The sequence below is a fragment of the Arachis ipaensis genome, chromosome B10 (assembly GCF_059453495.1).
Source record: "Arachis ipaensis isolate K30076 ecotype BB chromosome B10, ASM5945349v1, whole genome shotgun sequence".
Classification (NCBI taxonomy): Eukaryota; Viridiplantae; Streptophyta; class Magnoliopsida; order Fabales; family Fabaceae; genus Arachis; species Arachis ipaensis.
The window spans coordinates 23,094,333-23,120,574 of record NC_142435.1 but is presented as its reverse complement, the minus strand read 5'-3'; the positions used below and the strand labels follow the sequence as shown (position 1 = coordinate 23,120,574).

The window sequence follows — 26,242 nt, the reverse complement described above, 5'->3', positions numbered from 1 at the left end:
GATCTGACATGACGAAGTCGGCCCAAAACATAAAAGTTATAAACATAATCCTTGAAAGAGACCTGAACAAGGTCCAAAAAAGAGGATTACAAAAGTAACTTAGAAGGGCCCGACATGACGAAGTCGACCCACATAAAGTGCGAAGGCCACAAAAAATAATACTTGGCAGAGACCTCACAAAAGGTCCAAACAAAACAGGATTTTTGTTTGTTGCCTCAAAGGAATCAAAGCCACAAGCACAAAAGCCACTCAAAGAGATCGAGCGACAAGGCTCTAGTACTACCAAAAGCCTAGAAAAAGTGCCTAGACGAGATAAAGATCGACATGATACTAAATGCGCGAAGTTGTGATAAAAACAAATTCAAAGGGGCTACCCAAATCAGCCCTAAGAACTTGGAAGTTATTTTTTGTTTTTCAGCCTAAAGTTGCTAAACAAGCAACTAAACAAGTGTCAACAGTCAGCAAAATGAAATTTACAAAATAAAGAGTTTAAAAGCCCACAAGTCGGGCTATCTACACAATCAAGATAAAAAAGTTCAGTTAAACATCAGAAGCCTTCCCGGTAGCATCAGCACGGGGAGAAGGAGGGTGAGTCTGAATGGGCACAGCATCCACGGTCCCATCATCCCGATTCAGGATTTGACAGTCCGGATCGGATACGGGATGACCGACCTCAACTGAAGGAACTGTAGAAGTTGGCACTTTGGCAGCAGGCGCAGGGAGAGGTTTGACATCATCATCATCTGGGTCATCAGGGACAATCTTACCATCCCTCACAACATTGTCCAGGCTGAAGAGAGAAAGGTCGACCTCGGGAGCCAGAATTCGAACCTGGTCCTTCAGGTTCTCATAAGCAGCATTCACGCTGCCGACAAGATGACCCTGGAGCTCGGAGTAATCAGCTCGGGCAAACTCCAACTCCTCCCTCAGACGCATTACCTCCCGATAGGATGTAACATAGCTGTCTTTATGCCTCAATGCCGTGTCCTCGGCCAACCTCACAGAAGCCGCCAAGGCAAGGGAGCTAGCCTTCTCGCTCTCCAGCCCTTTCTCCAGTTTGGTCACTTTCACTTCGAGCTCCTCCTTCAAGCCCTTCATCCGATCAAACTCCTGTTTAGCCTCCTCCATGAAGGCTTTGGTGGCATGAAGAGGAAGATTTTGGGCAGTTCGGTACAAGGCAGCCCCCATGTGCGCCATCTTCACACTACTCCAAGTTATAAAGTCCAAATGGCGAAGGAGTGATACATCATCCATATGGAGGGCACCGTAAGGACCGATCTGCTGATCTACGAACTCGACCGCGTCAAAATCAGGGGCATCAAGGTTGAAAGGCTCAATTATTTTTTGCTTTTTGTTGGGAGGAGCACCAGAAGTGACAACAGAGGTTTGGGGAGGATCAACCAAACGAACCCGGGGAGTCGGGATTACTTTCCTCGCCCCAGGTGAGCTCGGAACGGCCGGCTTCGACTGAGCCTGGGATGATCCCTCCCCGGCCGCCTTGGCCGAGACGTTTTGGGCTGCGGTAGCTTTCCTCACCCTTTTGAAGGCCTTCATAGATTCATTATTCTTAATCATCTCTGCAAGCAAAACACAACAGTAAGGAATCAAGTCAAAAATCGAAAAAGAGTTTGCGAACAATATAGGAGCAGACAATAGAGAAAAATAAAAAACATAACTACCCAGCTCAGTTTGGAGGAGAGAGGAATTGGTTAAAAATTTCTTTGTGTCGAGATGGGGAGGCTGACCCTAGTGTTCTTCCAAGACAGTCACAAAAGCTTGCTCAGCCTCATCCAGCATTTCCCATGTATATCTAGATACTCTCACATCCTTTTGCCATTCCAAAGGAAAGGCGAGCTCGTCATTTTCATCCAGAAAAAAAGGGCCAAGCTCTTTCAACAGCTCGGACCTTGAAAAAGTAATTTTTAAAATCACGGAAAGATTCATCAAACATGGAGAAGACCTTCTTTCCCTGGGAAGCTCGGAAAGAAACCCAAGCGGCTTTCTTCTTTACTACCCCAGGCTTCGTCAAAACAAAGAGATAGAAGAAAAGAGATTGTGAAGCAGGAATACCAAATCCATGACACAACATTTGAAAAAATTTTTATGAAACCCCAGGAATTGGGGTGGAGTTGGGAAGGAGCAACATTACATGACCATAACAGGTTGGTCTCAAAATCAGTGAAAGGAAGAGTAATACTCATTTGACTAAAAAAGAAGTCGTAGGCATAGAAAAAAGGGCGCTCTCCGGCAATCCGAGTAGAGAAACAGACCCTTTCCTCAGAACTCAGAGATACAAATTCATAGTTCTTTTCATCACCACCACTACCACAGATCTTATGAAATTGTCTAAGTTGCTGACAGAACTCAGAGTCAACCAAAGAAACACACAACAAAACCATAGAACCCACCCAATCAGCCATGCCCTCAGGGACTTGGAAAGACGTCTCAACAATATTTTTGCAAGAAGACATGAGGCCAACTAATCCTACAACAAGAAAAGAAGATCGGATTACTAAAAAATATCTCGGACGAAGGACAAAACAACTTGGCTAATATGATTCAGACGACACAAACAACAAAAGGAAAACCTCAGAACCCGCACAGAAGGTCCAGGGGCGTCCTTTGGAGGCAGTCAGGGAACAAGGATTCAGGAAAAACCTACAAAGCTAACGAGAAAAACTCTTTAAAGTGAAAAAGAAAGCAGCATGTATCCCAGAAACCAACAAATCAGACAAAGCCAAAAAAGCTATATTCCAAATTCACAGTCTCAGCTTATCAACAAACACAATGGCAAAGCATATCAAAGAAAAAGTCATCAAAGACGCCACCTTTTCCAAGAAAATAAAAATCCCCCAGAAAAAGCAAAATGACATAATTCATCAGTAGAAGCTATCAGCATGACAAAAGGAACAATCTTTCAAAGAAAACAAGCAGTGTGAGCCCTAGGAATGCAAAAGGACCATTTCAAAAGCAAAAAGAAAACTCTTAAGCAGTAAACAAACAGGCACACAGTAATGCGAAAAGATTCAGACTTCAAGAGAAAATCGAAACCCTATCAAAAATTGAAGGCAAAAATGACGAAAGAGGCACAAAGAAAGAAAAACCAACTTGAACGAATGAAGAAGCTTCGAGGGAGGTTGAAGATAGAAAGACGGAATCGCCGGCAAAATCGCTGAATGACGCCACAACGCAAGAAAGGCAAAATGTAGGTGAAAAACAGAAAGCGAGAGAACGAAGGGAGAAGTTACAAAGAAAAATGAAGGAGAGAAACCGTTTCTGATTGCAAAAATTCAAAATAAAAGCCAAGGGAAACGGGGTAATGAATACCAATTAATGAAGGTATTAAACCCTCGCACGTTCCCGAGAACAAAGCGCTGATATAAAAGCGCGCGCTTTTAGAGAAAAACGTTCCACATTTGAAAAAGGTTCTACAAAGAAAGGAATCGACAAAATGCTCGAGTTCGGCTTCATTAGAGAAAGATCGAAGTCAAGGGCTCGACCTCAAAGCAGAAGATCGAGCTCAAGCAGGGGCACTGTTCACACCTTGGGTCGAGCTATCCGATCCGGGATGTTCAGTAATAAAGTGACCGACCTCCTCAGGTCAGGCTATCCGACCTCTTCTCAAAGAGGTCGGTCAAATCGACAGGAAAGCCCAGTAAGGGGCCCAAATAGAGGAACACGACCCAAATCCAAAGGCAGTCCAAGCCTATAGAGATAAGGGCGGTTCCCTTGAAGATAAGCTGACCTCAACTCAAAGATAAGATAAGATAAGATAACTAACTTATCTTATCTAAAAAGGTCACTCTACACCATTATAAATACACTAGAGCACCCAGGTATAACTCATACTCTGATTCTACTAAAAATCTGCTTAATACCCTTGCTAACTTAAGCATCAGAGTCCCTTGCAGGTACCCCCCACCCTCCGGTGACGAAGGATCAGCAGTGCAGCCAATCCAACAAGTCGGACACGACAGCTCCGTCCGCCACCCACCAGCCGGACACGTCAGCACTGACCAGCACAGACGATCTCGTCCGAGATCGACCTACAGTTTCAGATAACCCTCGGAACAACTAGCATAACTAAATTCATTGGAGAGTGTCGGCACTAGTCCGTGCCGGTAGATTTTAAATCCGATTATAATATTATTAAATTTATCTCTGTTTTAACTAAAGCAGGTAAAATAATAATATAATAATAATAATATTGTGTTATTATTTTTTTTCTCGAGATTCGGGTCCAGCTCGTCGAACTGAGTCTAACTACCGAAATTAGAATTTAAAAATTCCAAGTCAGAGTGGCTCGAAAACTGAGTTTTTTGCGACTTAGTCAACATGCTTATTTGGCTCAATAGAGATGTGTGTTTCATGATCATGCAGTAATGACGCAATAAAAGTATTTACTTAGCCAATGATAATGCTAATGCAATAGAGGTGCCTCATTGAATTTTTGAAAAAATTTCTTTTTTTCAAAAAAAAAGTTCCGTTTTTCAAAAACTAGACCACATGAATCTCACTTTTTAATTTAAATATAATTAAAGTATAATTTTATTATTTTATTAATTTTTCACTTTACAAGAATTTGATGCAGCATCAATATATTTCTTAACTCCTTAGGGAGGTAACAATTGCGGCTTAACAAATTGTAGGAGTGTTCATGATTCAAACTTATCAGAAATTTCGGTCCAAACCTAATTGATTTAGGTCAAATTTAGCTTGTTTTATTGTAGCTAGAGTTAGATCAAATATCTAAAAAATTGTTTTGATTAAACCATTCAACCAGGTTAAGGCTTTAACTCAAGTCATCCAATCCGATACAGTTGGCCTAAAAATAAAAAAATATACGTTATAACGTTTTTATTATTTTTTTATTAATAAATTCATGTAATAATCTTTCATACAAAAAAGAGACTAATTTTTACATGTTTTTTAAATGTGACTAACACATCAATGCTACAAGGAACAACTTGGTGAATGTTTTTGAAACCAATGAGTTATATCTCAAATGGTCTAGTCTCTCCATATTCATTTAAGAGGTTGTAGATTCGAATCTCCTATCTTTGATAAAAAAAAAAAAGAAACACTACAAGAAACAAGTGGCTATAAATTAATTGATGAATGATAATTACACTTATATGAAATTTAGCATTGTAGTTATTTATGATTTAAATATTTTGTTGTTATTAGTTATTTCTAAGAGTTTAAATTGTTTTAATATCCCTTTGAATTATTAGTGGTAACGAACTTATTTTGAAATTAGTGATGATTATTTTTAATTTTATCTTTTAGTTATTACTTACTAAATATTTTTTATGTGAATGTTATAATTTGGGTATAAGTTTTATCTAGATTCAATTTTCACCTACTAAATTTAGTGCTATTGTGACTCGAAAATAATAAGATTTTATTAAGTTTAGAATTGGATAAAAATTTTAAAAATAAACCTGGTCAATATTTAAAATTAAATTCAGATAAAAATAAACTCGATTTCACTCATTTCATATACACTCTTAGTTTATTTCTGTAGTCATGTGAAATAGTTGATAAGTTTTTAGTTGTAAACAGTATTTTTTAAATTGATAGGTCAATAATTAATTTACTGTGGATCTAAATTCTATTTAAGAGTTAATGTTAGGTAATAAATTATTACATACATAAAAAAAATATAAACTTCCGACATTTATTTACCTAGAGGAGTGAGCTCACACTCTTAGCCAATCCAATTTAGTTAAATAGTTGATAAATTAGTGCCATGGTGGAAGGTATTTTCGGTACTACCAGCCCAAATTCTTCTTTTTTGGGTAATATAGTGTAGGCCCAAAAGCTTCATTACTCCACTTCGAGGGTTCCCTCATGAAACGAAAGAGAGGGACGCAAAATAGAAATTATAGAAAATAAAAAATAAAAAACGAAGGAAAAAAAAGAGTAAGAAAAGAAGAAGAAGAAGCAGCAGCAGCAGGAGTCCTACTTGTAAAGAATTTAGATAACCTTTACTTACTATCCAGTATCCAGTTTCTCTGTGCTCAATTCAAATCCCATTTCGATAACCCCAACATTTTCAGCGCAGATATTACTGAAATTTAATTATACTACTTATTATATACATAATCTTTATTATATCTATTATTTTCTTCTTCCTTGTTTTATTTCCTGCGTATTTTAGCCAGTATTATTATTATTGTTGTTGTTTCACTGCTTTCAGGGGAACGGGAAAAAAAATGAAACGAGTGCAAGAAGAGTAAATAAGACGGTGTGCGCATTCGTTAGTTTTCTTGGCTCTTCGCATTCGATGCTCCTCTGTTTCTTCTTCTCTCGTGCCTTCTATTCTCTTTTCAAATTAGGGTTTCCGTAAAACCAAAAACGCTTACCCTCTTTCCTTCGATTCTCCCCTGAAAATAAGCCATCATTGTGAGTAATTCTTTAACCCTTCTTTAATTTTCTTTTCACTTGGTAAATTAAAAAAAAAAAAATATTTTCTATTTGTTATGCTATTATCGCTTTTTTTTTTAATTATTATTTTTTCATCTGAGATTGCATGTGTACTTCTTAAACTTGTAGAGTTTCGCACCGTGGGTTGTTTGGTTTGGTTCTGTTGGTTTTTTCGCTCTTGATAAATATTTCAGGGTTTTGTCTTATTGTTTCATGAACAAAACCTTGCTGATTTTTGGGAGTAATCCTGTCCCTTGAATTTGTTCTGATAGGTGCCATTGTTGTATATATGCTTTTTCAGGGTTTTGTATTGATATTCTTTGGTTTTCTTTGTTCCCATATTGATTGTTGGGAATAGGTTGAGGCAGGGATTTGTGGTCGGATATAATGTCGTCGTCGAAGTACCCCATACTTGACAACCGGCCGATTCATCAGTGGAAGGTTACAGAACTGAAAGAGGAGCTGAAGAGGAGGAGATTAACCACCAAGGGTTTGAAGGACGAGTTGGTGAGGCGATTGGATGAAGCTCTTCGTGCTGAGATGGAGGCTGATGAGTCTGCCTCGAAGGATGATGCAAACGGTTTTGAGGTCCATGCGGGTGGTGGCAGTGAAGATTCACAAACGGTTACTGCGGATGTTGAAGTGGTTCAAACAATTGAAGAGGAAAGTGTCCAAACCATGGAAAAGGGGAATAATGAAAATGTTGAGCCAACTCAAGAAGTTGAAACTGTGGAGAAGGGGAATACTGTTGTAGTTGAGCCAATTGACACAGAGAGCACAGAGAAAGTTCAGGAGGATGTGGATGACGAGAGCAAGAAGAATGACAAGCAGGGTGGTGTTGCCAACCCAGTTGATATTAGTAGTGTGTCAGCTGTGGATGAAGATATCGAACAAGCTGGTTTGCCAGCCGGTGTAGATCCTGAAAATGTGAAAGATGAGCAAAGTGCTCATGGCTCTACTGTGGAGACATCCGATAAAATCACGGAGACTGTATCAACTGAAGTAGTGGTCAGTGATCAGCATACTCATAGTGAAGTAAAGAGTAACAAGGATTTGGCAATCAAGGTGGAGAATGAGGAATCAAAGGCGCAGCTGGACAATGAGGTCCCAAAGCCCCAGGTGGAGTGTGACACAAAGCCCCAACTGGAGTGTGACACAAAGCCCCCGTCTGAGGATCTCATGCCCAACACTTCTGTTCCAGAAAACCAGGTATCTGAGGTCAACCCTAGTTTAGGGTTTCAAGTAAAATCTGATTCTATTTCTAGTGATTCTGTGTCAATTAATCAAAAGAATGAATTAAAGGATACTATAATTACTGATAATGTCAAATTAGAACAAGATATTGTTAGGCCGGAGATGGTGGAAGAACCATCATCCAGAAAAGATGTACCTGTATCACATTCAATGGATGTTGGAGGGCTGCTTGAGAAAAAGGCATCTGTTGAAGAAAATAGCAATAATGTTACGACTCCAGACTTGAACAAGATCAATAGCAATGATGATGTGGGGTATCCAGAAAAGTTAAACCTAGATAGAAGTTCTGGTGATGATTCCATGGAAGAGGATTTACCTGAGAGTAAGCATGTTGATTCTAAGTTTGATGTTGATGAAAGAGATAATGTGGAGAATATTGAGGTGTCCATTGTGAAGGAGGAAAGTAAAACTATAGTCGTGAAGAATGATCTATCTGCAGGGAAAAGTGATACTCATCAGGACATTGACATTAGTCCTGTTGCCTTGGCTGAGAAACGAAAATTTAACGGTAAGCATTATATTTGTTATCTTTATCCCCTTAAAAAGCTTTGTAATTTGGATTTTACTGGCACAAGACCTTGCGTGATACATGTTCCTTTTCTGGCATGCTGTTGTTACTTAATAGTTCTTAGTGATAGACAATCTTTTTTGTGTTCACTAATCTTCCTGAACTTTTCTGGAACCTTGTGTTGCAGAGCAAGTTTCAGTTGGGAGCAATGAGCCTGCAAAAAGGCAACGCAGGTGGAACACCGAAACAGTTAAAGGGCCAGATCTGAAAAGCACTGTTCCCAGAGCTGCAACTACACCAAAGGACGAGCCAGTTGCGCTGAAACGCAACTTCTCTAGGTCTGATTCAACTGTAACTGATGATGCACCTAAAGAACGCATTGGTAAGTTGATGTGCTCTAGATTGGGGTAGTCTCTGTAAAGCTTATATTCTTATCTGTGGTAATGCATTGGATAGTAACTTCAAATGGACTAACAAATTCCTAGCACTTTTGAATTTTGATTGTGACACTTTGACACGGCACATTTTGGGCACATCTCTATTGAATACATTCTCTTAAGATTATTATTTGATGATAACTGATAAGTAATCACTTGTTTGAGTTTTCATGCTTGTCATGTTTGTTTCCATTCCATCTTACTGTTGTTTCTTTATCTTTGGCAGTTCCACCATCACAAAAGCCCCCAACTAATTCCCTCCGAATTGATCGTTTCCTCCGTCCTTTTACCCTAAAAGCAGTGCAAGGGCTTCTTGGTAAAAGTGGGAGTATCACTAGTTTCTGGATGGACCAAATAAAGACCCATTGCTATGTTACTGTAAGACTTGATTCTTGTCTCTGCCTGCGTGCTACTATCAAAGTCATGTATCATGCTGTACTGTTGCTGTTATAATACAATTCTGAGTGGCCATTCATTGATTTCTTGTTTATGTAGTACTCATCAGTTGAAGAAGCTATTGAGACCAGAAATGCTGTGTATAATTTGCAATGGCCTCCAAATGGTGGGCGGCTCTTAGTTGCCGAGTTTGTTGATCCTCAGGAGGTGAAAATGAAGTTAGAACCTCCTCCTCCTCCTCCTCCTGCCGCCGCCCCTGTCAGCAGTGGTCCAGCAGTTCTTCCTACACCACCATCCTCACAACCAGAGCCTTCCCCCCGTATGCGCAGGGAGCAACCTCCAGCTCCAGCTACTCTCCCACCTCCACCCCCATTGTCGAAGCTCCCACCAGCGGCAAGAGAACGGCTTCCGTCCCCACCGCCCCTTCCAGAGAAGGTTGACCCACCTATTCTCACTTTGGATGATCTCTTCCGCAAAACCACAGCAACTCCTCGCATCTACTATTTACCTTTGTCTGAAGAGCAAGTATCTGCTAGACTTGCAGCTCGCAGTAAAAGCACTCGGATGTAGGTAAATAGCATGCTATATGTCACCCTGGCAGCTTTTGCTGATTTTCGTGTTCTTGCCATCAAGCTAGTTAGTGTTGAGTTATGGAAATGTTATCGTATTCCTAATGCATCTTGTGAACTAAATTTGATTAGTTTTAGAAGTGTCATAAACTAAGAGCTACTTGAGTGGACGAATTTCCCCCGCTGTTGAACAAGTTAAAGTGAACCTTTGCCCAAACATCCTGAACTTAAGACGAAAGTTGACGTTAGATGTGTTTCTGTGCTGACATTTGAACTGAATTGTGGGATAATACTTTAGCATTTCATTGATCATGCTGTTTTATCTCTACCAGGCGTGATTCGTTTGTTTTGAAAAATGTTGTGGTGTACATGTTGGGGATATCTTCGAAAAATTCGTTGCTAATGCTATGATAAACATCGAAAGTACGCATGAGATTCATAGTTAGTTTTAATGTTCTCAAGTTCTTCGCATGGTAGTATACACTTACTAATTAATTCTATGGACATTGTGTGTGCAAATCATTTTTGAAGGTAATTTTTTTAACAAAACCAACTAAATAAATGCCTACGGTTGCATTTTATGCTCATTGTCGCTCTCCATTGCACCAAAGAATAACCATATAAGACTAGCGTCATTGCAAAAATTCCTATGCATTCACCGGCATCCCAAGATAGAAATAGCCAAACTTGCAAGATCTATTTACCCTTTATATATTGATTACCTTAGCAATTTATTCAACTTTGTTAGAAGAAAAATGATTTTTTTTTCCTTTAATAAAATATAAAAAAATACGTTAATTTCCAAAATAAATTAAAAGGACATTATTTTCTAAAATCTACTTTTTTAAATTATATCTATTTAAATTTTAAATAAAAAAATTTATAATTTAAAATTTTAAGTTATTTGAATAGGGTTGGATTAATTGAAAAGAATAAAAATATACTAATACCATCTAAATTGTATCATGATATAAGCAAGTTTGCTGATGTGATAGACAAATTTTGTAGATGTGATAGACAAACTTCGTATGCATTGTAGAAGTTTGTCAGTTTGGAATGGCAATGAGTTTCTATGGGGTAGGATTCCTCCTCCATTTCCCGTCCCTATTTAGTAAAATTTTTTTCATTTTCATCCCATTTCCGTCATGAGTCCCGTTTATTTCTCCTCACGGGGAAATAGATATCTGCGAGTATCTATAGATATTAAGTTTTAATTTAAAAAAAAAATAAAATTAACATAACCATAATAAAATTCAATACAATTCAACCAAATATATCAAATCAAACACAATTTAAATACAAATTTAACATAATAACATACACATAAAATTTTTAACATATAAATTAAAATAAAATAAATTAGAGTTACTTACATAACTTACATATATAAAAACATTTAAGTAAATTCTTTTTCACGGGGTTTCATAGGTCCCCGTGGGGTGAGTACTTCAATTCCTGTCCCTGTCTCCATTTATTCGCGGTGCGAGATTCCATCTCTGTGAGAATTTTACGGATTTCTTTTAGAATTCTCGACACAGATATTACTTGTGGGTACGATTTCTTTTGCCATCCCTAATTAGGATATAGGTGAACTTTATGTAAACACAAAACAAAAATATGGATCATGAAAAATAATATCCTTTTAATTTGTTTTGGGAATTAATTTTTTTTATATTTTATGAAAAAAATCCAAAAAAAAGTGATAAAAAAGCAATCATTAAAATTGTATATTTAAGGAAGTTTTAGGGGGTTGTACATAACACAGTACAAAAGACAAAGTACATGTGTTTGCGCTAACATAAATGAGAAATGAATAATGCTGTTAACGTACGCAGCAAAAAATCTATAGTTTTAAATTGGGGTGAAAAAATGAAAATACATCTTGTGATCTTAGGTTTTACTCTTAATGTGGTTAATTAGTTTGAACTTAACCTGTTCTTAAGGTGGTTAATTAATACTTGATATTACAGCATTTCATGCTTATAGTATTTAATATGCTAGTAGTGTCCTCAACTTTTATAATCCTAACAAGCGGTATCAGAATAGCTTGATTTCAGGATAAAATTCATTCTGAATATGTTTTGTGGTTGTAGCACTGTCTGATCTTCTATATCAAAAAAGAGTTATTATTTGTTATTAGAGAGTTATTTTTTATTCCGGATCTAAGATGTCGATATCAAAATTTAAAGTGAAAAGTTTAAAGGTTCAAATGATTTTAACTTTTGGAAACTGAAGGTGAAATTTTACTAAACCATTATAGTATAGTAGATGCATTGTAAGGGGAAGAAAAATTGCCAAACTGAATGCTGGATATTTGTGCATATCAAGTGCTTGTGAAATTGTCTTTAAGAATGTTTTTGGATTTTTAAATTACATGTTGTAGCTAGTCACCATGTGATTTAATTTTATTATTTATAATTTGACAATTGCTTATAGTTGATGCATTTGTTGCTAGATGATACTTGTTTATTTTGGTTTTTCTTTACATCACTAAGTTCATGCATTAAAATTGAGAAATTGTGAAATTAGATTGTAAGCTCACCTAGTGACATTTTTTTGAATTTTTCAGACCTTTTGAATCATGCTTGCTATGTGATGATTTAAACAATTAAACTTCTATCTCTTTTTTACCAAGTAACATAGCATCTATGTTTCTCCACTTTATGTCAATTAGGTGATGTGATTAAATTTTATTTGTGTTATTAATTGATGTGTGAGTTCGATATTTTATTTGGTTCATTGAGTTCACTTGCACATCAATTAATTTTCATTTATCGTCCATTTCACAATTATTTGATTATTGCTTGAGTGCTTTTATGCTTCTTTATTATTTGTTTGTTCATCTCAACTTACAAGTTTCTTTAAAATATTTCAAACACACTAAAATGAGTGAATTACATCTTAGCTTTCTTTTGAATAATTGTGACATAAAGCTTTCAAATACTAGTGTGAGTTCTAAATTGCAAGCAAATTGAGAATTCACATACTTACTCTCATCTATGTCACAACATCATTAATTCACTCATTTTAGTGCTTTCAACCTCATTCTTCAGAATTTGAACTTCCTCGGTTGCTGCACATAGAGTATTGTTTGCTTATACTTGCTCTCCTTGCTGGATTGTCTTGAGCTCTGCTATCTTGCTTTAAATCCTTTTCCGTTGTGACTTATTTTTTCCGCACACCTTTCCTTTCAGGATGAGTCACCATTAGGCCCCAAGTGATCGCAACGGCAAAACTACTGAAAAGCGCATTAAGGCATCTATAGATGTTATAGAAAAAGGGTGACCGGCCAATGATCCTGTTCGGTTCTAAGACCGATTTGCAGAGTTATATTATGGTGGCCTCTATTCCAAGAGAAAGCTCCACTATGAGGGTCGGTTAGCGATGGATGATGAAATTTGCCAATATGTCAACGGGCCAGTGAGGAAATGTGGCCGGGACTTTCTGACTCAATGGCCGGTAGAGAGCATTTGCCCGGCCTTAGTTAGGAAGCTCTATGCCAACTACTATGAAGAGGGCATGGAGACATTTTTCCTTCGGTGTCGGGAAATCCCCGTGAAGCCGGACGACATCAGAAACTCCTTCAGATTCTGCAGGCTTTACGGGAAAAGGATGATTACACTAAGTTAACATCCCCAGGCTTACCGACAGATAAGGTTTCGTGGGATACGATCCTCCAGAGGCTCTGTGAGCCCAACTCTACTTGGACATACAACCACAAAGGGGCTCGAGTTAGACTAGAAGGGAACCAGCTGACCAAGGAAGCCACCACATGGCTATACCTCATCTTCACATACGTCCACCCAAACTCCCATTTCACAGATATTACAACAGACCCTGCAATTCGGTTGTATTGCATTTTGGACGAAAGGCGGGTGGACCTCCACCGGCTAATACATAACAAGATGAAGGAGTTCTTCAAATCTTCAGTGCTTCCATTTCCAAATCTTGTTATGAGATTAGCTACATCCTACGGCATTTGACCGGAGGAGGACGAGTTGACGGTTGACACTTTGGAGGAGGCCAAGCTCATTTTGAGGGGATTGAAGTTCAAGGGTGAAGCTACTGAATCATCACGACTTCGGTGCTGTCGATCCACCACTGAGAGTTCTTTTTCGAACCCGATGGCAGCTATCTGTCAAAGGCTCACAAACATGGCGATATGAGTGATTTATAAAGATGACCAAGAGACAAGATCTGGGTCTAGAGGAGCCAGATACACCTGAGGAGGAGGATGAGCAGCCTGCCGACCATGAGAGTGGAGAGGAGCCAGTTGCTTCTACAGAGGTGGAGGAGGAAGAAAGGACTCCTTCCACTCCATAGCACCGAGGGTAATGCTAAGACTAAGTGTGTGTGTGTGTGGGGGGGGGGGGGGGGTCAATTAATTTTGAACACTTTTTTTTCCTTCTTTTAGTTCTTACTTTCATTTTTTTATTATTGGATGACTGTCATTTTTATCCTTTTGATTATTCGCACCTTATGTTAGTTTGTATATATCTTGAACTTTGGTTTAGTTTAGATGCACTTTCTCTTTTTCTTTGGTTTGTATATATATTGTCTTTAATTTTTGGTAGGTTTGGATGAACATAAAGAACAGTATTTAGGTTTCTTTCTCTTATGTAGGGATGGCAAAATTCCCTCAGACGCGGGGATCCCTGCGGGGACTGCCCCGAATGGGGATCCGATTCTGGAGAATTTTTTTCGCAGGATGGGAATGGGAGACAAAATTTCTCCGAAGCAGGCGCGGGGACCCGAGCGGGGATTTCCGCCCTGTCCCCGCTATTCCCCGAAATTTATGAATTCCTTAAATTATCCTTAATAGTTTATTTCTCATATATGTTTTTTAGTCATTTCTCACACACACATATATATAAAAACTCAAAACTCCTAATCTTTATTTGCATAACCCCTCTTCAATTCAGAGATCCCTAAGGCTGTCCATACTCCATCCAACCTCTCTGCAACCACCCCCTCGTCACCTTTCTCACCGCATCGTCACACTTCACCGTGCCATCACCCTTACCGCGTCGTAATTTCTATTTGCGGCGTTCCTTTTCGTAACTCTGCCGTCGTGTCCATTCTCCTCTCTGTTGCCGCGTCTCCCACCTCGTCCACTGCTTTTTCCTTTGGCTCGTCGTTGCGTCCCCCCATTGCGTTATTTCGAAAGAAGTCACCATCGTGTCATTTAGACTTTTTGTATAAAATCTTGCAGTTTTTGTATAAGATAGATTCTTGTAGCTCTATTCATATGGAAATTAATAATTAGTTAGAACTATTATGTAGATGAGGAATGGGGTCCCCGCGGGGAATGGGGCCCGTGGAGAATGGGGATGGGGAGCAATATTCCCCCACGGCGGGGAATGGGGACGGGGATGGGGAGCAAATCTGAGGGCGAGGATGGGGAGTAGGGAGGCATCCCTCGCCCCCGCCCTGCCCCATTGACATCCCTACTCTTATGCATGTATGTTTGGAATCGTAGGGAATAGGAAAAGAACCTAAAGTTGTGAATTTTTCATCCAACCACATGAAAAAAAATTAGTTTTAGCTATTTACTTAGAATAATTAATTTTCAAGAAAATTGTTTTAAGGCATCCTATTGATTTGAGTTAAATCTTTTCATTGAACTTGCCTGAATAAAGATTTTGGAACATAGTTTAGGTAGATTAATTTCTATTGTAGTTGATTTTAGGTGGTTAAGTTAGGATAATTTAGTTAGATTGCCAGGTTCTGATCTCTGCTCAATGTGTTTGGAATTATTATCTAAGATTGTCGATTCTTATTGCTATAATTCTTTGAATTGGTTTGAATCATTAATTTTGTATTTTACTGTTAATTTAGCTGAAGATTTGATGCTAAATTTGTTTGAGCAATGCTTAATTGTTTTGATGATTCGCTGATTGCTATTGCTTTGGTAGAAAATTACTATTTTAATGCTTACTTTCCTGATTCATATTGCTGTTAGAACTGCTGGTTTTTGCCGATTAATTACAGCATTTTGCCATATACATTGCTAGTGATGTTTCATCATGTTATTTTGTGCTTTCTTGAATTTGTATTTCAAATGTTTTGGATTGTTAGAATGCTTTGAAAGTTAGAATATTTTAAAAAATTGTTAACAAAGTTAGAATGTGTTGAGTTTGAAAAACTTTAAATTATGGTGTTGATTAAACATTGTTAAAAATATTATTTACAAAATTGTTAATTTAATTTTTGGTTATTATTAATCTAATTATAAATTGATTATTTAACAATTTTGTTGAGGTATGCAGATTTGGTGTTGGACAACAAGAAAATCAAGCCCAATGTGATAATAATAATATCCAGCCTTGTGCAAAAATGCTATATGATATATAGTTGAATTATTATGGTATTTGCGCCAGGAAATTATTATGCAAGCCCAAAAATAATCCTTGTTACAAGACCAACAAAACTTGGTCCGAATTAAAAGAAAATGGAGCATGTGGTTTCTATTACCCATTTACTTTGGTGGGATCTAAATTCAAATTGAGTGCATGCCTTCCACGGTTACTTCCTTTCAATGGGATATGAAACTCAAATTTTAATCAACTTGGATTTACTACATGCCTTGGTAATATGAGAGAGAAAGCTTACATTGATTTGATTGCTATTATTGCTCTCACACGTTACTAGGCTTGGGAAAAGGGAAGTGGTTAATTAATTAATTTTAATTACCTTCTTTACTTCTTGTAAAAGCATTTCACTCTTTTCTCTCTTCTCTTTCTTTGCTTTCGGTCATATCATCAGGAAGGGAGGATATGCAAGTTATCAGAAGAGAGGTGCAAGAAACAGAAGCTATGGACAAGCAAGAGGCCAAGGTGATGATGGCTCTTGCAAAAGGAAGATCTACAGTATGGTGTGGCTGAGATCTTTGCCACTTATGGTAAGATGTGGTGAAAAAGTCTCAGAATCACCATGCCTAAAAATGGTCGAAGATCCAATTTGGTCAGAGAAAAAGATCCCTGGGGTATGGCTCGTCTCTACTTTTTTCATCCATCACAGAAGGTAGCTACTGTAGCTATGTGGAGGAGGAAGCAGAAGTGGAGCAGGAGGAGCTATCAAGGATCAAGTGTTCATCAAGAGTCAGAAATCCTTCTTGGGGACCATGTCAAGATGGAATGCTCAGATTGATGAAGCTTGAAGAAAAGGGATAAGAGAGAGGTAATTTCATGTTGGTTTTGCTTTTTGGTTCCCTCTCTCTTCTCTCTGTCCGAACTGGATTTGATGTTTGAAGAAGAAGAAGTTAGCTCGGTTGGACCGGTTTCAACTTTGGAAGCTTCCCCTTCTATAATAAGGGTGAACGACCAAGGCTTGCAGCATAGAGAGAAAGCACAGAGTTCTCATAGCTACCCAAGTTAACAGAAGATCTTCTCCTTCAATGTGTTTCATTTTGTATTTTCTTTAGTTTTGTTTGTCTTGAGTCTCATGGTGAAAAAGGCAAACAATGTGAGGTTTGTAAGAAAAAGCCAGTGAGCGGAAAGAGGTAGAGAGTACAAAATTAAAGAAAAAGCTATAGATGTCCTAGAGGTCCTTTGTACATCTGTGTTGTGTATCATGACTCTGTGGGAATCTCCTTGCAAGTTGGGTTAGCACTTAGCAGTTGAAAGCTTGGCAGGTGACCAAGTCAAGTTCAGGATTGGGGATAGATTCTGGACTTGTCTCGGATAGGAAAGGTAGTTCCTAGGGAGAATTGGTGTTTGTAATTTGTATGATTATAGTGAAATTCCATCATAGTTGTGATGGAGACTGAATGTAGGCTGCATTGCACTTAACAGCTAAACCAGGATACTTCTTGGTATGATTCTCTCTCTCTCTTCTACTCCATTTCTGATTCTGTTGCATAGGAGACAAAATTGAAAAATATCTCCTGACTGGTTACGAGACAAAATAAAAATGTCTCTTGACTAGTTACGAGACAAAAAGAAGACAAATCTCCTGAATTTATTTCAAAGGACAGCAAGTGTTACTCAGCGAAAATGGGCTAAGATTCAACCCCTCCTTCTCTTAGCCACTAATTACCATCAATTGGTATCAGAGCTTGGTCTCAAAGATATCAAGCTTTGTAGCTTGGAGAAAAGATTCTGATGGCAGAAAACAGTGGCTCAGACCTGGTGGCCTATACTCTGACAGAAGGGCAGTCAAGCAACAGACCTCCTCTCTTTAATGGAAAGACACTACAAAAAAAGAAGTTTAAAATGGCATTTATATTATGGCGGTTTCAAAAAACCGCCGTAATATTTGGATATTATGGCACTTTTGGTCGCTGCCAGTAATAAATTTGTATTTGATGGCGGTTTTAGTCATTATGGCGGTTTTGAACCGCCTTTATCACTTGTATATAAAAACACACATTGAACATTCCTAGTTACAGAAACACTTGGTTGAAAGTTGAAGCTCGTGTACGACGCTACTGCAGTGACCTCTCTCTCGTGTTCTCTTACGATCTCCTCCAACGAAGATCTTCTCCGGTGACATCTCCTCCAGCGACAGCTTTCCCAGCGGCGATCTCTTCCGATGACGTCCCCTCTAGCTTCCTCTCCTTGCCATCCCCTGCGTCTTCTCCGCCAAAATCTCAGCGCCTCCCTTTCGTTCTGGATCAGAAAGGTTGGCTTACCTCTTTTAAGTAGTTTTCGAGGATTCATCGCGAGTGGTTCCACTGTTTGCGCAGCAAAATCAATAGCAACAGCAAGAATAAGATGTGTGGTTGAATCTGGTTTATGTCTTTTTGTAAACTTGTAATTGCGGTTTTAGATTGCTATTGATGTGATTATGATTATGATTGAGCTACTGTTATTGCAATTGAAATAAGAGCCCTAGGTTTTTGGCAAGCATTTGCACCTAATTGTGACTAGACAATACGTGATTGAATGAGAATGCATTTGAATGTTAGTGTTTTGATTTCTCGTAATTTATATGCTGTATTTTTGCATTTCAGTTACAGTTGATTGAAGAACAGGGATTTTGGTAAGGGTGTTTAAACTTGAAACATGGAAATGGACCCCTGACTCATTAAGATTTTGGAATGATGAGTGCTATTTTCGTTTCTTTTAGTGCAACTCAAAGTTCAGAGTTGTTTTCAGTTGATATTTGTTGTGACTAGCTCTTACAATTTCTTGCAATTTCTTGTCCATAAGGTGTGTTATTGTCTGAGTCTAATATTTCTTTTGAGGAGCTTATGCTTTATGCATTTTTTGTGCTTGGGTCATCATTCATTCACTTTTGCTTTGTTGATATGATTGAGATGGATTGTTTCTAAGCCATAGAGGAAGTATCTAAAAGAACAGTAGCGTTAATTGACTGCTTTTGAAATGATTTCTCTAGTAATCTTTGTCATCAGTTGAGTTTGAACATGTTTCTTGCAATTTCTTGTCCATAAGGTGTTTGTGTTATTGTCTTTGAGTCTAATATTGTTGCAATGACTCTTGCATTGTGTTTCTCTGTGCTATTTTTGGTCCAATGAATTGGAGAATAGGAATTTTCAATCTTGCAGATTGTAGCTGTCCTTGCTGCTCAATGAAAGCTTTTGTTTATTATGGAATCGCGATTTTTCAGGAGATTGCTTTCTTCGATGTTACTCGAACGGGAGAAATCTTAAGTAGGTTGTCGGAAGATACACAGATCATAAAGAATGCCGCAACTACCAATGTTTCTGAGGCCATGAAGAACCTAGCAACAGCACTTATGGGTCTCAGCTTCATGTTTGCAACATCTTGGAAGTTAACATGTGAGTAGTTGAAGAGTGAAGGTTTATTTCATAAACTATAGACATACATTTATTCCATTGTTCGAATCCTAACTTCTCTCTCTTCCCTCAATATCTTATAGTGTTGCCTTTGACTGTTGTGCCTGTAATTTCTGTTGCTGTCTGTAAATTTAGGCATTTGCTGCGTGAACTATCTCACAAAATTCAAACTGCAGTTGCAGTAGCATCTTCAATTGCTGAGGTATTTCTCTTCCATCAAACCAACATTAGGAGATGATATTCATTTCCAATCTAATCTTAATTTTGCATGCTACTTAGAAATCATTTGGTGCCATAAGAATAGTAAGATCTTTTGCTCAAGAAGATTATGAAATTTCATGCTACTTTGAGAAAGTTAGTGAGACACACAGCCTTGGCCTTAAGCAAGCTGTGAGTTAGTCCTTTCTGGTTTGATCTATGTGCTACTTTGTACACTAAGTTATTTTGCCTATGCATTTTAACCTTATCCACTTGATGTTACAGAAAGTCGTTGGACTCTTTTCTGGAGGCCTTAATGCAGCGTCCACACTTTCTGTTATCGTAGCAGTGGGATCTTCTATATCTTCTATATCTTTTTTGTTAATCACAACCTGTCTAATAAGACTAAATGGCTACCGGAAACCTGGTTTGATTGCATTGTTTGATGTTGATGTCACTCTTATAGCCCCAAGGAAGGTATTTGTTCTTCTTGAGCCAATGGCATTAGTATTGTATAGATAAAAATATATATATTAATGGAACAATTTGATGTGGTCTGAGTCACATTTATTGTTTACAAGTAGTTTAAGGTTACTAATTTTACTTGCGCCCTCAGCGCTAAGCTTAGAGGTAAATTTGATTTTGGTCCACTCTTCTATTTTACTTGCGATTAAAATGGAAGCTTCACTTCTAATTAAGAAGCTATAGACTCTACACTATGACATATTATTATATCTTAATTTAACATTATAAATTTGTTTCTCTCTTATTCTGAATTAATATGAATATGATATGATTCTTTCGGCTTGGTGTATATCTAGAATAAAAATGTATAAAAGAAAAGTCGTGATGCTTTTCTTTTCGCTGAATGAATGATTTATTGAATTTAATATATAATAAGTACAAGCTAAGCTTGAATATATATGATTTGAAGTGGCATGAAAGTCACTCAAAGTAATGATATTCTGAAAGGGTGCAGCTGTATAAACAAGACCAAGTTGAAAAAGTATATTCATATCATATGCCATATATATTCAATTTCACTCTCACTCAATATTATTAGTTTAATTTTGCCTCTACTATATAAAATACAATACAAAGGACATGAGAGAATGAAAAAAAAAACTACTTAATGTACACCGTCAATTTTTTTTTTTACTTTTTTCTTATAATTTTGACATGAGTGATATTTCATTATTATCTGAATTTTAATTGGAAGGTGACACAATTTGCAATACACAAATGAAAGCTATAAAATTCAAGGTGTCTATGGAAAGCATTATTTTTCTCTTAATAATTGTTTCTCTTTTTCTTTGAAAAGATACCTCCAAAACCAATGAGTGGAATAAGTGGCTTGATCTTATTCTTCTTCTTCTCACTCCCAAATGAATGGTGCCTCTTCAATTTTTCAACTTCAAGTGTAAGCGGTTGTGGTGACGGTGAAATAATATGAGTTAATGAGGGTGTATTTGCAAAAGTCACATGCCTTTTCTTTTGCAATTCATCATCATCAAACTTTGTTACATTATTTTTATTTTTATTATTCTCCATGTCCTTGACATCTTCAATAATAACCGGTTCTTCTTCTTCTTGCATTATGGGATGATGCTTATTATTATTATTATTATTATTATTATTATTATTATTATTATTATTATTATTATTATTGCCCATGGATTCTTGCTTCAATTGTTGAAGCTCTTGCCTTGTGAGTTCAAGCTCTTCTTGCAATGAAGAAAGACAATGCGCCATTGACATGGTTTCTTCTTTAGCTTTTTGAAGGTTTTTCTTTGTCTCTTCAAGCTCAGCTTCAATGGCTTCATGCCTCAGGTTCAAAGGCTCATCAATAATAACCCTATTTTCCATTATTTTGTAATAATGCACTCTATGTGTTTGTTATTTTGCTTCTTAGAAATTGGAATCATTTAAATATATATTTTGTTGTCCAGTTGTTGCAGCTGAATCTTTAGCTCTGACCCTGCAAGCATCTTGCAATTTAAAAGATTCAAAAGAACTTTTTGAAAGGTTATTCCAATATTATTAATTTGTTATATCCTTGGATTGAACTTTCACTATATCTGGAATCATGTTATATTTCAACCTGCAGATGTCTAAATGCGCGGAAAGTCTTACTTCCTGATGACCATATTCAGGTTTGTTGTTCCCTGACAAGTAGTTTACTAGCTTCCACTTTTCATTCTATTTAACTTTCAAATTCCTCCAAATTTTTTGGCAATAAACTGATGCATACACAAAGATACTGTTTTATTGCATCTATGCTTGCAATGAATATGCTGGCTGAAGTAATTGGTTCTCTTTTGTCTGGGTAAAATTTGTGCAGGTGGATTTGACACCGCACATGTAGCTGCTGGGTGAGTGAGCGAGCCAGCATATATATATTTCTCTCTCCTCACCTTTCTTTCTTTTTGTATTAATTCATTTTTCTGCTTTGGACAGTGCTTATGATAGAGCGGCAATTAAGTTCCACGGAGTGGAGGCTGACATTAACTTCAACATAGAAGACTACGAAGAAGACTTGAAGCAGGTGATTCATCAATTAATTAATTCATTCATTTGATTTGCATCTCTATTCTCCAAGTTTGATACATTACGGTGGTGTGTTGTGTAAAATAATAAATAGATGACGAATTTGACAAAGGAAGAATTTGTGCACGTGCTTCGGCGACAAGAGGTAATTATAATTTTTTTTATAGTTTCTTTTAGAATACTATTTAAATATTTGTTTAATATCTAATTTGTTGAAAGCTTAAACTAAATGCTGCCCTGAAACAAAATTGATACTCTTGATTAGTGGTTTATATGTTGAGTGTTCAGATTTAGTTAATGCCCAAGACTGGTTTAAAGTGAGGATTTATTAACTTTTTTCGAAGTTTATTCTGTATTAAGTGTAAATAATTTCAATTTATATCATAATTTCATGATAGTTTGAGGGATTGTAGTTTACTCAGCTGCCAGCTCAGTCAGTTAGAATTAGAAGTAGTTAGAAGCTGTTTAGTTAGTTATACTAGATGAATAGTTAGACTTAGCTAAGTGTAACTCATACATGTATATTAGCATACCCTGGTAGTACAGTGACTGTTCATTAATTAGAAAGTTTGGCTTTGTCATCACTTTAGATTCATTACTGAACTTTCAGTTGTAGAAATCAGTCATATGCTTATTAGTATCCATCAGTTGTGGATCATTTGCTGCTTCTAAAGTTTTTGTCATTACTAACCTTTCTAGCTGATTTATTATGATTTTTTTTGGATGCTGAGAATGTGATCAAATTAATAACAAGTATTAGAATGCACTGTTACTGTTATAAACAAATTAAAGTTGGTTAAATTTTACTCATTAAACCTTTTAAAATTTGAGTTGTTTTGAGGCTGTGATTCTCAGCTATTTTGAGGTGTTGTGTATCTTGGTGAATATTATAAATCATGGCAAACAAAACTTTCAACTTCAGTGTTCTGATTCTTTTTTTTACAGTTGAATGATTCAAGATGGGATTCAGATTATGAGAAACTGTGGAAGCCTCCACCAAATCATGGCTTTCTACCCTGCACTAAGCTTACTCCTAATTATACAAGTAAGAATTCTAAATTTTTGTTGCAACTTTTCAAGTATAATTTTCTTTGGTAACTCCTTAACCATGTCTCAGTCTCTTTTCAGCTTCTCTTCCTCTTCCTACTTCTCCCTTGCTATTTTTCTCCTCACCTTCTCAACCTTCACTGGCAGATTCCCCTTAATCCAAAGGTCTTGTTAGTTCCACCTGCATGCCCTTGTTTTTCTTGTTATTTATATATATCCCTTTTATCCTACGCATTCTTACATGTTCCTATTAAAATAATGTTGCAGAGATCAGCAATATGAATGCGTTTTTTGAAGACGACGAAGAAGAAGAAGCGCAACAAGGTATAGAAGATGGGATGCAAATCAGGTATGCTTTACTCCATATTTCACATACAAGATTTGCATGTGGCCTTTAATCTCTAGAAATAAGTATAGAAGCCTGCATTGGCCCAATTTGTATTTGTTGATTGATATATATAGATTCTATTGAAAGCTGATCTATCCAGTGTTCCAACAGATGTGGAAGCTAAATCCAAATGGGACCATGGTAAAAAATTACTCCGGTCTGTGTGTAATAGCAGAATCTGCCAAAGGTAAAACTGTGAAATTATAAACATTTCTCAATTGGATAACACTTTTATAAGTCTTTACGGTGCTTCTTTGTTATTCTTAATCCAAATTGGTCATTCATGCAGATGGTATTAGTCCTGGTGGGATTTGCTCTTGGATTGCAAAAGGAAGAAGAGGTGAATAGCCAACCAACACTTTAGATGAATCTTAATAATCAATATATCATTCAAGCATTTAATAGAGTCTTAATTCCTTACTTTATATACGTGTTTAGGTGAACTGTATGTTGCTTTCTTCAATTTAAGTGAACAAAAGACAGTGATAAGTACAAAGACATCGTCTCTGGCTGAAGTATCTTTTTTTGATGAATTGAACCAATTGAGAACTTGATTTGCAGAGAGCATAGATGTTCTTTTGCTTAATGCTTCATTATTTAAGTAGTTCTTTTGCTTAATGCTTCATTATTTACAGGAAGGAGGCATAGATGTTTGGGAGCATGCATATTACTTACAGGTAAAATTTCGGGCTTGGTAGGTAACTGGTGATGGCATGATTGTTGTAATGACATTATTGAAAGCCTGTTTTTCTTTTCAGTGTGATGGTTATGATTTATGAAATGTTGTGTTAGCAGAATGTTGTGTGAGAAAATCTGCTTCCTTTCTTAATATATTCTTGATGATTTCATTGATTGAGATGTCTCTTCATTATAAGATGAAACTAAATGAGTAAATGACCCTTTTCTCATAGGAAGCTAGAGCTTTACTAGGAAGCCTTGAATATCAGAAGGGTAATTTTGTTTATTATATTTTCAAATTATATTTTTGTTGTAGGAATTGAATCAAGAGAGTGAGATTTCATCGCCAAAAGAGTTAGGAAGTAGGTATTCTGGAGCAAGCAATATAGCAGCATGAAATATGATGGAGATTTTATGTATTAAGAGTTACATGTTATGACATTTATAGTTGAAAAATTATGTTATGTTTGATACTTTGTATAAGAGTTATTACTTTTGATTTCTAATACTAAAAAATCATATATTATGTTTAATACTTTGTTTCTGAGTTATATAATATTTTGTTTATGGATTATGATTTCTAATAATAAATATTATTTGTTTAACACGATAAAAACGAGGGTAAAAATTGCATTTTTAAACGATAAAAAAGTGTCACTGTTAGGGTTAAAACGGCGGTTCAAAAATGACATTTTAATCAATCAAAAGCCACCTTGTAAGGGTAAAAACGGCGGTTCAAAAATGCCGTTTTAACCGACTAAAATGCCACTATTAGGGTAAAAACGGCGGTTCAAAAATGCCATTTTAACCGACTAAAATGCCATTCTGTGAGGGTAATAATGGCGGTTTAAACTGCCATTTTAACCAACTCTTAAACCGCCGTTTTAACCTAGAAATAACGGCGGTTTGAACCGCCATTTTAACCCAGTAAAAAACCGCCGTTTTAACCTGGAAATAATGGCGGTTTGAACCGCCGTTTTAACCCAGCAGAAAACCGCCGTTTTAACCTCAGGGAATTGTGGCGGTTTTCAAAAAACCGCCGTAATAACCAGAATGGCGCCCAGAATTACGTCGCTTTTCAAAACCGCCGTACTTGGTAATAATGGCGGTTTAAACCGCCGTAAATACCAAAAAAAACCGCCGTTTTTACCAAAATTTTTTGTAGTGAGAACTACACCTATTGGAAGGAAAGAATGAAGATTTTTGTTCAGTCAATAGATTACAGGCTCTGGAAAATAATCCTAGAAGGTCCCCAATTCCCAACCACCACAGGAGCAGATGGTGTGGTCTCTCTCAAGGGTGAAGCCAGCTGGACCAAAGAAGACAGAAAAAAGGTGGAGCTCAATGCCAAAGCTATCAACTTGCTTAACTGTGCAATTAGCTTCGAAGAATACCGACGAGTATCAAGATGCACAATAGCAAAGGAAATCTGGGACAAATTACAAGTCACTCATGAAGGCACAATCCTAGTGAAGAAGACCAGAATTGACATGCTAAACAGAGAGTATGAAATGTTCTCAATGAAGGAAGGAGAATCTATTGATGATCTGTTCAAAATATTCAACATCATCATCAATGGCTTGGATGCTATGGGGATCACGTATCCTAAATATGTGCTTGTGAGGAGAATTTTGAGAAGTCTCACAAAAGAGTGGGAAATTAAAGCGATAGTAATTTTTGAGAGTAGTGGTCTTGATTCCATGAAATATGATGATTTGAGAGAAAACTTACTTGCTTTTTGAAAACACTTATTTGAAAAAGGATACAAAAAAGAAAGGAATAGCTTCTAAATCTGTTACTAACCCTCTGGATGATGAATCCAGTGATAACTCCTCTGAAAATGATTTTATTTTGTTTGCTAAGAAATTCAGAAAAATGGTGAAACTAAAGGAGAAAAACAGAGGAAGAAGCTCAAGGAAGAAGGATTTCAGCAAGGTGATCTGCTACAACTGCAAAGAGGCTGGACACTTCAAATCTGATTGCTCAAAACTAAAGAAGGAGGAGAAGTCGAAAAAGGGAAAGAGGAAGGGA

General features: G+C 37.0%; 3 protein-coding genes and 1 pseudogene across 4 annotated transcripts; all 4 read left to right on the top strand.

The window, feature by feature from the left end:
* The first annotated feature begins 5,829 nt into the window (after positions 1–5,829).
* Positions 5,830–9,917, top strand: LOC107622560 (uncharacterized). Its single transcript, XM_016324504.3, has 6 exons — positions 5,830–5,970; positions 6,203–6,408; positions 6,788–8,191; positions 8,379–8,573; positions 8,855–9,006; positions 9,124–9,917. The coding sequence occupies exons 3-6, from the start codon at positions 6,817–6,819 to the stop codon at positions 9,592–9,594; spliced, it is 2,193 nt and encodes a 730-aa protein (XP_016179990.1). The 5' UTR covers positions 5,830–5,970; positions 6,203–6,408; positions 6,788–6,816; the 3' UTR covers positions 9,595–9,917.
* A 3,188-nt stretch (positions 9,918–13,105) lies between these two features.
* On the top strand, positions 13,106–14,238 carry LOC148579409 (uncharacterized; annotated as a pseudogene). Its single transcript, XR_015907460.1, has 2 exons — positions 13,106–13,924; positions 14,217–14,238. The product of XR_015907460.1 is annotated as an uncharacterized LOC148579409 (transcript).
* A 3,887-nt stretch (positions 14,239–18,125) lies between these two features.
* LOC148579408 (ABC transporter B family member 25-like) lies at positions 18,126–21,916 on the top strand. The gene is made up of 9 exons (XM_088509249.1): positions 18,126–18,215; positions 19,164–19,335; positions 19,437–19,555; positions 19,633–19,743; positions 19,837–20,028; positions 21,324–21,381; positions 21,501–21,576; positions 21,659–21,704; positions 21,893–21,916. Exons 1-9 carry the CDS (start codon positions 18,126–18,128, stop codon positions 21,914–21,916), a joined length of 888 nt encoding a protein of 295 aa, XP_088365375.1.
* Positions 21,917–25,404: 3,488 nt separating this feature from the next.
* Positions 25,405–25,953, top strand: LOC107620431 (uncharacterized). Its single transcript, XM_016322591.1, has one exon. It carries the CDS (start codon positions 25,405–25,407, stop codon positions 25,951–25,953), a length of 549 nt encoding a protein of 182 aa, XP_016178077.1.
* The last annotated feature ends 289 nt before the right edge of the window (positions 25,954–26,242 follow it).